Source organism: Orbicella faveolata, unplaced genomic scaffold (assembly GCF_042242905.1).
Source record: "Orbicella faveolata isolate gen_17 unplaced genomic scaffold, um_ofav_v1 contig_27, whole genome shotgun sequence".
In the NCBI taxonomy this organism is placed as follows: domain Eukaryota; kingdom Metazoa; phylum Cnidaria; class Anthozoa; order Scleractinia; family Merulinidae; genus Orbicella; species Orbicella faveolata.
In genome coordinates, this window is record NW_028301555.1 from 8,962,501 (window position 1) to 8,975,000 (window position 12,500).

The 12,500-nt window shown below is 41.2% G+C and overlaps 2 protein-coding genes across 4 annotated transcripts; one reads left to right on the forward strand and one right to left on the reverse strand.

Moving 5' to 3' along the window:
• Nucleotides 1–916: 916 nt before the first annotated feature.
• Nucleotides 917–11,352, reverse strand: LOC149107486 (uncharacterized). Of its 3 annotated transcripts, none has more exons than XM_089297153.1 (2): nt 11,042–11,352; nt 917–1,999 (listed from the first exon to the last, which is right to left on the reverse strand). In XM_089297153.1, the coding sequence occupies exons 1-2, from the start codon at nt 11,108–11,110 to the stop codon at nt 1,289–1,291; spliced, it is 780 nt and encodes a 259-aa protein (XP_089153279.1). In that variant the 5' UTR covers nt 11,111–11,352; the 3' UTR covers nt 917–1,288. The 3 variants fall into 3 exon arrangements, with proteins under 3 accessions (XP_089153279.1, XP_089153276.1, XP_089153278.1); XM_089297150.1 differs by lacking the exon at nt 11,042–11,352 and adding an exon at nt 2,959–3,379; XM_089297152.1 differs by lacking the exon at nt 11,042–11,352 and adding an exon at nt 2,959–3,379 and having other exon boundaries at nt 917–2,018.
• LOC149107487 (uncharacterized) lies at nt 4,934–10,519 on the forward strand. Its single transcript, XM_089297148.1, is given in 3 exon segments — nt 4,934–7,662; nt 7,933–8,505; nt 8,507–10,519. Coding segments are annotated over 3 exon segments (3,069 nt in total). The 5' UTR covers nt 4,934–6,588; the 3' UTR covers nt 9,929–10,519.
• Nucleotides 11,353–12,500: the final 1,148 nt, after the last annotated feature.

Sequence of the window (12,500 nt, forward strand, 5' to 3'; positions counted from 1 at the left end):
TTAAACCAATAAGAATCGGAGGAAATTTAGTGGTGAACTATAATCTGTGATAGATAGTGAGTAACGTAGCAGCGTTCGCTGGGGGCCGCTTCTTTGTGTTTTCGAAGTGTCTGTGAAGAGGATTTAGATGAAAGTTTTGAACGACTAGTAGATTTATACTAAAACAATTAGATTACTTGCACTCGATTACTATGCGTGATAGTTGACTCGGGCTGCGCCCGAAACAAATCGTAAAAATATAAAGTGATACTACACACCAAAACATCTAATAAGATATATATATTGAAGACCAGGGGAAGTTGATGTTTCCTTTAGTTGCTAAACAGGAACGACAAAAACTGAAGAATGTTTGGATATTTCAAATCCGTTTGTTCCTGAAAAAAACCTAAATTAAAGTATGTGGCGAAAGTACTCAAATAATCCGAAATGTTACTATATGTCCGTCAACTTGTGCCTAGACCCCGCGTGCTCCCTTGCGCCATTCTTTAATTATGCAAATGCTGCTCATTTCTTAGCTTTCCAAGAGCTTTCCTTGATCACCCTACTTATTTACAGTGATATGCTAACAAGAAGAGGTAAATAAAAGAAATTTTCGTAATAATTACGATTTATTTCTACATGTTTTAAAATTATCTTTTGGTTTCGGGTCGGAGACATAAGTAAGAAGTCCAGAACTGATCATAATTTATTAATAAAAGGTTGTTTAATTTAGGTTGCTGAGCTAGTTTTAAGCCCCTAAAGAGTAAAATCTTTAAAATATGCTCATTCCGGCTAGTTGTCCTGATTACGAAAAACGCAAAAAACTGCTTTTGAAAACAAAACCAGCAAGACTGCCGAGAACATTACAACTTTTGTGAGGACATTGGTTTAAAATTAGTACGCTGTTTTAGGGGTTTGCGTTTCAATCAATCATGTCTTTACAATAACACCTTTATTCTAACAGATCCAGTAAAACTACAGGAAGTATTTGTCAATTTCTGATGATGGCCACTGAGTTACTGATTTTTGATTATCTGATAAATAGACTGCCAGTAGTCCCTCTTTTGCATAGTCCGTCGAGCGTAAGCGTAAACCTAGCCGCGAGGAAAAAAAAACAGACAGCCGAGCACAGGATTTCGCGTGGCCATTTCTTTCTTACGGTTTTCTTTCGCGTCGCGCTCGACGAACTAAGCGAAACAGGGATTACTCATAGTCTATGTTGTGACGCACTGACAATTTCTGATGAACTTTTACTTTATCACGGCAAACGGTACGGGTAGGGAAAGAGATATTATTCCGCCACTGAAGATCAGTGTTCTCCTAAGTATCCGCCAAACCACCACTGGGTTGTAGAAGACGCATCTCGGGAACAAGTGAATTCGGGGTTTAGTCCATCTCCATAGTAACCGAAGTAGTCTACTGCTCGCAGTCTTGAGCACTGTGGGGGAATAAATTCACAACCAGTATCATTGCTATCAATGTGAAGGAAGTAGCTGCCAGAATACTGCCAAAATCTAACTGTAGTGCCACTTCCACCAGCCTTCCCGAGAATGTTGATATACTCTACACGCTGACATTTCAACCATCCACCCTCTCGTAACATGATGTCGAAGTCGCTGAATTTTCCCCTGAGGTAATCTTTGTAAATGATTGTTCCGGCGCGAAGTTGGAAGTTGCAGGTTGCGCGCCAGTGGGTTGAGTGTTTACGGATGTTAGTCATTCGAGCCAAAGTCTGGCGGTAGATTTCCCAATTTGGAATTTCCTCGTTGACGGGAGCATCGTCATAAAATGCCCTGGATTTAAAATTGGTCATGTTCTGGTATTTCGTAGTCACCCAGGACATGACTAGAGTCCAAGCTGACAACGGCGGCTCACTTGAGAAGTCACAAAACGCCCGGTAAACCTGGCCGTTGTGGTCGAAAAGCACGTAGAGGCCAGTTCGGCGGATGCCACGCCGAAGGTAGTCCAAACAAGATCGAGGAATGTATCCCTGCATTATCAAGTCGGTGCTATGAACAGACTGAAATTAAGAATTGACACTACTATGGGTTAGTTATACTTATTGAGAAGAGAAGGTACCGAGACTCTATCTTTTATTTTTTGGTCTACCTTCCGTCAAGCACAATTTATATCTAATCTACTATTATTATTTGACTAGCAAATGCACTCGCATTTAAATACCATCATGATATCGGGCCCTAGAATCACAAGACTTTAACGTGCTGGCTATAAAATGATAAACAACTTATGATCACGAACCAAAAATGCTAAATTCTATACAAGTTATTGAGCTTCATAACACCACGATGGTGAAATGGATTTAAAACAGGCTCTAGATTTTGAAATACACTCTTTCTTTTCTGATAAGTATATTGTTTTTCCGGCCCAGGATGAATATTCTTATTTTTCTGCTTATTTTAGGCTGAAAATATTCTTTTGAATGTTCTTAGGAATACAAGGTGGATAATCTCGACACAACGTCAGGTTATTTGTCCTATCATGGCTTTGACGGCGTTAAAGTAATTTTGGAGCCAGACTATAGACAATAAATTCTAATATGACACACATAACTTCTTGCAGAAATGTTGTTAGCATCGAAAATTCAGCTAGTGCTGTTTTTTGGCCAGTTTTGCCGTTTGGAGAGAAGAAAAATTTTCTATATGGTTAAGTTAAAACATATAATTGTGTTGTATTTACAAATTTTCAACGCTCAAAATCTCAGCCTCGGGGTTATTCTTAAAATATTCTTAAAATTGAGCAAATTTCGATATTCTTATAAAATACATTCTTATTAAAAGTAAAAAGCGTAAGTCCTTAGGCATAATTGCATGGAAGGACCGTGCGAGATGTGCAGTCTCGATTACTTCTGTCGCTAAGATATTCAGCAGTATCAGAGGCAGTAAAGTCTGGCTTCCAAATGTAAGTCAGGGACAAGCCGATTTTAAAGTAACATGTATTTCAATGCTTATTTAAACTCACCAGCTTTCCTTCGAAGGTAGGAGAAGCCTTGACGAAAGTTGCAAGGAGCAGCAGCAGCGAAAGAAGGGATTTCATCTTTGCTTGAAAAAGGTTTCAAAACTAAGCACTAAGGGCAATACTGACTCTTCCGCTGGATTCGCATACGAGGGGCGATTGCGGCTATCTGCGACACTGTTCACTTTTATCAATACACATGATGACTTCTTTTAGTTCAGTCATACGATTTTCTGGTGAGGAGATGTTTAGTTATCAGCTGATATCTCGTGACTTGAAGCTTAGGCACCCAACGGATCGTTTCGGTAAATTATCTGTTCGGAAGGCCTTAAATCCCCAGTGTTTTTCTTTAGCAAATTGTCATCTCGAACTTTCGTGATATGAAGGTAGTCCAAACAAGATCGGGTAGGTATCCTTCCATTGTCGAGTTTGTACTATTAAGAGACTGAAATTAAGAAACGACAAGATGATGGGCAAAACAAACAGGATCTAAAATTATTCTGCAATAACTCCTTGAACTGAATTGCACTGGGGGCAGAGTAGTCCTGCTTGACCCTCACGCGATCGCATGTTTACAGTTTGATCACGTACAGTGATTTGAATCAACAACAGATCGTTTTGCGCTACAATAGTACGGTGAATTTAACTGAAAATACAGTAAAATAGGACTCCTCTGCTCCCTGTGGTCCTTGGGGAATATATGCTTGGAAGGACGGGTTTTGTAGTCCCGATGACTTCTGTCGCTAAGATATTAAGCAGTGTCAGAGCTAGCAAAGTTTGGCTACAAAAAAGTGAGGGGTCAGCATTAAAAGTCAGAAACATGCGATTTAAGAGTGGATGTCTCTAAAAATCAAAGAAAAATAAAAAAATCGCGGACATGGTCAAAAATTCGTTTCGTCCCATTTTTTGTCTACAGGTAGCTATAGGTACTAGCTAAAGTGAAATGAGGTTAGTTTGTGTAAATATTCATTTTGACGGGAATAAACCGTAATGAATTGCATGATCGAAAATGAGTGCGTGCGAGCTCGAAATTGTGTAGTTTTCAGGCCGTCCTTAGATGAACTAAAATGCGACAGCAGAAATTCTCAAGTTATAAATATATACAGTTGGCCTTCCTTTACCAAGATATACTGATATTTTTTGTATCGTGTCCTTCCTGATGAAACCACGGGTTAATTACCAGAGGACGTCTTCGCCATTTTTAGTTCACGTCAAACCCGGCCTAATATATTGTGGCAAAAATGCATGTGGTAGTGTCTTAAAATTTCCAACAATACTATCACGAGGGCTTATGAGGTAGGTCTTCAAATTTATCGTTTCATTTTTCTGGTATCTTCTACTGTTTCAATATACCAACCAACCAAACTTCGGTAAAATTGCAAATGGCGCCATATTGAAATGAACAACATCAACATTGCAGTGACACAAGCAAAGCATTGTTTGAGTCGCAGCCGCACTTAGCTTGTTATGTTTGCTTTGACATCAATAGTTCCTTACCTTAGAAATCTTTTATAGGCCCTTATTATGCTGCTTGGAAGATACTTTCGAAATACTGTCCTCTGCAAGTTGGTGTAAAGGGGGCCGACCGGCGCACTCATTGAAGCCACTGAGCCGGTGATGGGTAAACTTTAAAAGTTACTTGTTGTTGTCATTTTCTATAGCGTGTCGCCAGCCAGTTTCGTTTAGTCTACTTTGATCCTAATTTCGGCTTTTTTGACGCCCCACACACGAAAGATCCTGTACAACACGGCAGGCACCGCTAGCGATTTACACAGGTTCCTGTCTGCGTGTCGACTGCGTGACATGTGATAATCTGTCACGTAACGAGATCAACTAACAGTACATTCTGCCTCACGAATAAAATCCAAACAAATATATTGCCGTTATGAACAAAAAAGATACAGCAAAGAAACAGACTTTACAAAATGTCACAAATTTAAAACGTACAGTGAAAACTTTATGGAACGAAAATAACGATTCAATTTTCCCATGGGAAACAAATGTAACCAGTTAACGGAAGTAAACAAAAAGCAAAAGCGTAGTAATCGTCGGTGAAAGTAATAAAGATAACGGTTGCTTAAACTCCAGCAGAAAAAAAATGTCTTGTTCTTTCCTTGATATTGTTGGTGGCGTTTGTGGTGCAGAGGAACGCGCAAGGCATCCGTCCACTCAGACAGTATCGCTGTCATCGTGCAGCAAGGATATCAGAAGCCACAAGCGTTTTTTACAGTTCTCAGGTGTTGAGACAGAGATAGAACTTCTCTTAGCAAGAAGCGGGATTTTCGTGAAGCCCGTCAATTTTTCGGAAATGACTGTTTGCCCGTTGCATCAATCAAGCCTTGGAATCGGATGGAGAAGAACTAGTAGATTATGTTCTGTGCCTCAGGATGTCTCCGGTCACAAAAAGGAATCTGAAAAAGTACCCGCAGCAGAAAGGGAAATTAGTTTGCAGCACTCAATACAAATTTTTGAGCTTACGAAAAATCTCGTACCCGTCGGATCAGGTAAGCGATTACAATGTTTATTCTCACTTTATGCAAGGATAAACATCCGTATAGCTTCTCATTTCACGCAGGGTACTTGGCGGGAATCACAAACTTCATATCCTTAATTCAAATCACTTCACTGCCGCGTAAAATAACGCCAAGTTTAACAGCAAAATTATTTTTATGTCTCACGAGTTTTCAGGATTTTTGCAAATACTTTTACGTCGGAACCTTGTTCAAACACAGGCATTTACTCAACATTTTCACCTTCTTCAAGACTTAATCAAAAGGGGAACACTCAAATTGAAATATTTTACAGATATTAGAATTCCTTCCAACAATGCTCGGAAAAAAGGAAAGGAACGTAAAAGACTGACTTGTGACAAGGTAAAATACAGATTGCGTAATCAATTTGAGGTTTGTGGGGCTTTTTTCCTGGGCTAGGTTTGTTCTTTTGCCACATTCAGAGCTATTTCTTCAAGGGAGATGTGTAAAGTAGAAAAGAATAAAGTAATCCTTTCTCTCCAAATATTAAAGGAATTTGTGTACGATGTCGACAGTCCCTGGCAAAAACAAAAAATCATTTAGAATCGCAGGACTTGGGTGCCACAGGAGGTGTGGAAAACATCACAGAAGGTCTATGTGGTCTAAGCTTGGTGAGTTTCTTCAAAGTGTTAATGAAAAATTTCCATCCAATATAGTTAATGAAAGTGAAAAACCTTAACGCGTTCTCTGAATTCTCCCTTCTCCGCCCTTTTCAGGGGTTCAACCCACGCGGGAGAAGGGCGTGTCGAGGATAACTTGCATGCGCATCCTCAAAACGGCGCCATTGCCGCCCGTCAACGACTGGGCAAGACATGCATGGCACAAGAATTGGAAAAGCGTGTCCTGCCCGGACAGCCAATCACATCCCAAAATATAGCCAAATAATAAAGGCTTTAAATTAATATATGGCTTCTCAACTTTTTTTCTAAATGTTCCAAATGGAAAATAATACTGAGTAGTAACTGGATGAAGATATCAGGATAGATTACCAGTCAATTAAATTAATTATCGACTATTACTTTCCAGCTCGCATGCGACTTGCGCCTTTATACACGACACCCTGCGCTTGCACACGGTTGATCTCATTTCGAAGCCATCCAAAGCAATGTGTTCACTTTTTTGTCAGGTTGATGAACAAGCGAGTGACTTTGATATTCCTGCCATTACCTGTCCTGTAACTGTTGGTGATGAATCTCTGCCAGAAGGTTCCACATCCAGACGGCAGAGCCTTTTTTTTCCGCAAGAAGATTCCGAAGAGAATGATGAAGGCTTCAGTCTAGACAACGAGTCCCAGGAGCAGCTTAATCGCTTCTTACAGCTTCGAGACGTCAGTCCAGTACGTCACACGTTATCAGTGCCGTGGAATACAGCGCATGAGCGTACTAAACGCAGATACCTACGGAAAGCTCAGCAATGTATATCTGCAATGCTTGATGTTCTGGCACCTGAAAATTCGCAAGAACTGTGGACGGAGCTTTGTGATCGTCATGCTGTAAGCAGAGAGAGTCAGGTTGTGGTCGAAGGTAGAAGTGAAAAAGAGACGGAGCTTCTTAGTGCATTTGCTGAGAGCTACTTGAACGCGCAACATTGGAGGACCAGACGACAAATACTCTCTTTGATGGCAGATAAGTTATCCCTTAAGGAGATGAGAGAGTTTATTCCAACCGTTACTAGCTATCGCTACAACATTGCCCGACGCCACAGGCTGTTACATGGAAAAGCTGCTCCTCTTCCAAACCAGGAGAAAAAGAGAATGAGAATTGAACCTGTAAAATTAGAACATTTTGTTTCTTTCATAACGAGTCCATACGTAATTCAAGATGTTCCTTTTGGGGAAAAACTTCTGAAATTGTCAACTGGTGAGATCATAAAAACACCCAATGTGATCAGAACAATGATACCAGAGCGCATTGTCCAGCAGTATCAACAATACTGCTGTGAAACCAACTTTGAGCCTATGAGTAAGAGAACCCTACAGAGAGTTTTGGCCGTGTGTTCTTCATCTGTTCGCAAGTCTCTGCAAGGACTTGATAACTTTTCAGCACAAGGAGCGGAAGCATTTGATCATTTAGAGAAACTCGTAGACAAGCTTGTTGACTGTGGCAAGACTCAACAATGGGCGAGGGAAATTAAGCAGCAACTTCGTTTGTCGAAGCAGTACCTAAAGGGCGACTACAAGGTGGGTGCATATTTTATTATTATGCGTTGTCTTTGCGGAAGTGATGTAGTAGACTTCTTACTATGATATACGGCTACCTTTTTCTTTCTCTCCAAGTCTTTTTAATGCTTAATTCATGAAACAAGAGGTTACAATTCACTGTAATACGCTTACACACATGTATACAACGCTGAGAATCGGTTAAGTAATCTTTCTGAAATGTCGATGCGCATGCGTTGCTTTGCAAATATGCACTGAATCACGCGGTTGTCATTTTACTTCTTTTTTTAGGTACATGCAGTGGAGGCCTCAGAGGTTCCCGATCATTGTCGAATTTATGCGCTAAGTGATCCAAGCAATGCAGAATTTCGGAGCTCCTGCGACCACCTCCACAATGAGTCATGTGTGCAGTGTTATGAGTTAGAGGAAGTCATGCGTACCATAGAAGACGAGTGTTCAATTGCGCTCTCGTCAGCAGAAGATCAAGCTGACATGCTGCATACTATCAAACAGGCAAGGGATGATATAATTAACTGGAAAGCCCATCAGCTACGTTCAGTCCACCAAGCTGAGGCGAAGCATTCAGTTTTAGCCAAACTCGACAGCCGATCGGTGCCGTTAGTCCAGGACTGGGCAATGAAATATATGCCCCGAAAATATCGAGAGGCACAGTCAGACTGGTTTGCGAAGCGAGGATTGCCATGGCACATTAGCGTTGCCATAAGACGGTCAGAGGGTTCTGAGCACTTTGAATCGCAAACACTTGTTCACGTATTTCAAAGCTGCGCCCAAGACAGTGTGACTGTGGCTTCGATAATGCTTGACTGCCTCACTACCCTGAAAAAGGAAATTCCAGACCTGGAACTGAATGGCTTATTACAAACAAGATAACGCTGGCTGTTATCACAGCGGAAATTCAATCATCTCAGCTAAGCTGGCCGGTGATGCCGTGGGAGTGGCTGTTGTAAGAAACGACTTCTCGGACCCTCAAGGTGGAAAGGGGGTATGTGATCCCAAAGCAGCAACAATCAAAGGAGACGTTGGAAGGTACGTAAACGAAGGCAATGATGTCATCAACGCTTTACAGCTCAAAACAGCCATTGAATCTGGCCAAGGAACCACAGGAGTGAAAACAAGCTATGTTGCTGCCAATCCGTCAAGCACCTTTAATATCAAATGGGATGGCATAAGCTTACTCAACAATTTTGAGTACGATGAAACTGGCGTACGAGTGTGGAGAGCATTCAATGTGGGTTCCGGTAAAGTGGTGCCATGGGCAAAGTTCGAAGGAGTCATGAAGCAGCCCGAAAAATTGGAAATCCTAGAACCCCCATCGCAGAATGTAAGTGGCGCACCGCCGTTCAAGATTGTGAGACACCGACATATCAAGAAAAGCTCTGTCAAAGCAGATTTCTCATCTGAAAACGAAAACCAAGATCGAAGCAGTATTGGTCAAAATAAGCCAGACGACATGCTTTTCCCGTGTCCAGAGGATGGATGTGTAAAAGCATACAGTCGCTTTGCAAACCTCCAGACACACCTAGATACTGGAAAACACCAAATGATGCTCGAACAGGAAACTCTCTACGATAGAGCTAAAAGAGAATATTCTTCCAAGCTGACGGAGGGATGCAGTCAAATTCCAAACGTTCAAGTTACTGTCCAAGCAAAGAGTGACGCCTTGCTGCCCCTTCCAATGGGTTGGGCCCTGAAGACAATTAAGAAAAAAGTGCGTTTTACAAAGAAACAGACCGAATTCTTAACTGACCAATTTCAAAAAGGGGAGCAAAGTGGACGGAAAAGCGATCCACAGGAAGTTTCGAAAGCAATGAGCTTAGCAAGAGACCAAGCGGGGGAACGCCGATTTCAACCTGATGAAGTCCTCACGTCGCAGCAGATTAGTGGCTTCTTTAGCCGTCTTTCAGCAAAGAAGCGATTAGAAGTTACAGCCGCCGGTAACGAAGCAAAAGCCAGTGACGTCTCAGAAGTGGTCATGGAGAGTTCCGACGAGGACGAAATTTCCGCCGAAGCTGAGAGTCATCTATCTGCTGTGTGTGCGCATGTGATGAGAGATGTGGCTATTCAGCATCCGATTGTATCTTTCGATCTTAACATCTGCGAACTTGTACAAAAACGTACACTCACAACTTTAAGAGTGGATAGGCTAAGAGACATGTGCATCGACCTTGGGCTGGATATTTCTGACATTTCACCTCAGAAGAGGAAAAAGCCATACATCGCACGACTCACACAATTAGTCCAGGAGTGTACCTGCACTTCCAAGTAACTGAGCCCTGTACGTTTCACGAATAACTGATCCGCTGATTATAAAACGCGGTGCGTATATAATTTTTAAGAGGGCGTTGCGTGACAGCAGAGTTCTACATATCGCATTTCAGTCACTCGAGCTCGCCGCTGCTGGTGGCATCTCCTCCAATTTGTGTTGACGATTTTCAGTATATTCGAAACTGGCGAGTGCAGAAGGCGCAGAAGGGATGTAAATGTTCGAATTCATGTTCACTGGATGCGAAGCAAACGTAAACTAACGGCTGTGTGGCAAATTTAACCTGTTGTGTGCAATTCAAATGTTCAACCTGTTGTGTGCAGAATTATGCAGAATTATGGCGCGATTCACAGGGTAGGAAAAGTCGAAATTTGTTTCTCCTGTCACAGTATATGAAAATAAAGTGTAGTTATAGACATTTTAATATGTTTCTAGTCATTTCAACGGCCAGTGAAGATATAACTGACCAAAACAGTTATTTGTGTACAACGCGTTTAATTTTGTTATTATGCATCTCATTATGGCGTCATAGTATTTAACCGAATTACGGCCGGTGGTCATCTTTTGATTGTCAAAGGTCCCAAAGAAATAAAACCCAAATCGAAAAGAACTATCTTTCAAGGCTTCTTGGTAGTGTTATTGTAAACTTTGAGACACTACCACATGTATTATTTGCCAAGCTATTCTAGGCCACCTTTGCCTTAATTTCAAAAGGCCGAAGATGTCGTCTCTTAACAGAGACGTAGCTCCTCCAGGAATAACACGAGACAAAAGCTATCACTTTGTCTTGATTAAGCAAGTCCAACTCTATATTTCTATAGCTAGAAAAGTCCTTCTGTTACATTTTTGTTCGTATGACTACTGTCCGAAAAGTGCATAATTTCAGGATCGCGCTTGGTGAAATTTGAGCAATTGACCCGCCGAAAGTTTTTAACGGTTTATTCCCGTTAAAGTGCATATTTCAAACATCTAACCCCATTTCCGTTTGTTTACTATATAAGGCTACCTACAGGCAAAAAATGAGCCAAATCGATTTTTGGTCGTGTCCGCGATTTTTACGATAATCTTTGATTTTTACTGACATTTACTCTTAAATGCTTGTTCAGTCGAACTCACCAGCTTTCCTTCGAAGGTAGGAGAAGCCTTAACGAAAGTCACAAGCAACAGCAAAAGAAGGGATTTCATCTTTGCTCGAAAAAGTTTCAAAAAGGGCAACACTACGCTTCCGATGGATTCACATGCGATGAGCCACTGCGGCTATCTGCGGCACTGCCAACCTTTTATCAATACACATTAACACGACTTCTTAATTTAGTTCAGTCATACGATTTTTTGGTAAGATGTTAAGATTTGTCAGCTGATATCTCGTGACTCGAAGCATATCAATCGTAATTGGACAATCGAAATCCGGAAAGGGAATCCCGAACTGATCTGTTAGAACAGTGCCCGTAGAGTGGAAGTGAATTCCAAAATTAGGTAGCCTTCAGATTGAAAAAGCGCGTTCGTTTTCATATTACTGTTCCTTGCCTTATAAATTGCATAGCTTAGCTTATACATAGCTGTTGATACATTGATATTTCATAGATATATTTTGAAATGACAAAACAATATATATATATATATATAAAAATAAAACAAACCGCTACGTTCCAAGAATATGTCATGCAGAGACTTTAACTGATCTCACAGGTTTTGAATAAGATCATTTAAATTCCGCTGTGCCAACAAATTCTCGCTAACCGTGCTCCTCTTCACTGGCGCTTTTCAAGTTGTACGACTGGTGTAATAGAAGATAAGTGCTTTGGTCGAGTGCACTGAAAACGAATGGCCGTTTCTAGTGCTAGCATCCACAGGGTTCCAGCAGCACCCCGGATCCGTTTATTGATCCTCATTTTCCAATAACGCTTTAACTCGTGAAGGCATCGTGCACGCAATCATCTCATCATCTGTGGCAAACAACAGCAATCTTAAAGTGCCACTGAAACGAAATTTTCGTACTCTCTTTTATTTGCCCAGTTTATAGTTTCAAACGTGCTTAAAATAATGGTGAACTTTATTTCTGTCAAATCCTAACGGAAAGTGTTTTTTTTAGCTACTGAAATCGACTTTTTGGAGCAAAACTGTGTCCGGGCTCTGGAACCGAGTTTAAGGACCTTGTGACGTCACTGGTTGTATTCACGCGAGAAGCGCTATAGATTCTCTCTTGTTAACCGCGCGGCCATGGGCCGAGCGCGGTTCTAGGTTTACCCGTGGTTTATTTTTTTTTTAACCGCGCGGCCATGGGCCGAGCGCGGTTCTAGGTTTACCCGTGGTTTATTTTTTTTTTTTTTGTCGGTGACCAGACGCAGACCTCCGCTCGGCCAAACTTTGAGTCACGCAACGTGTGATGTTTTTCCGCCAGAAGCTGTTAAAACATAAATACACGGACAATTTTACGGATATTGTTTTCTTTTTTGTGGGTAAAATATATTTTCTTTTCGTTTTATCAAAGCGTTGGATTTAAAGGGAATAATAAATACGCTAAAAAAAGGTATTACGTCAGCCATGGAATGCGCTGACGTTGCAACTTTCACTT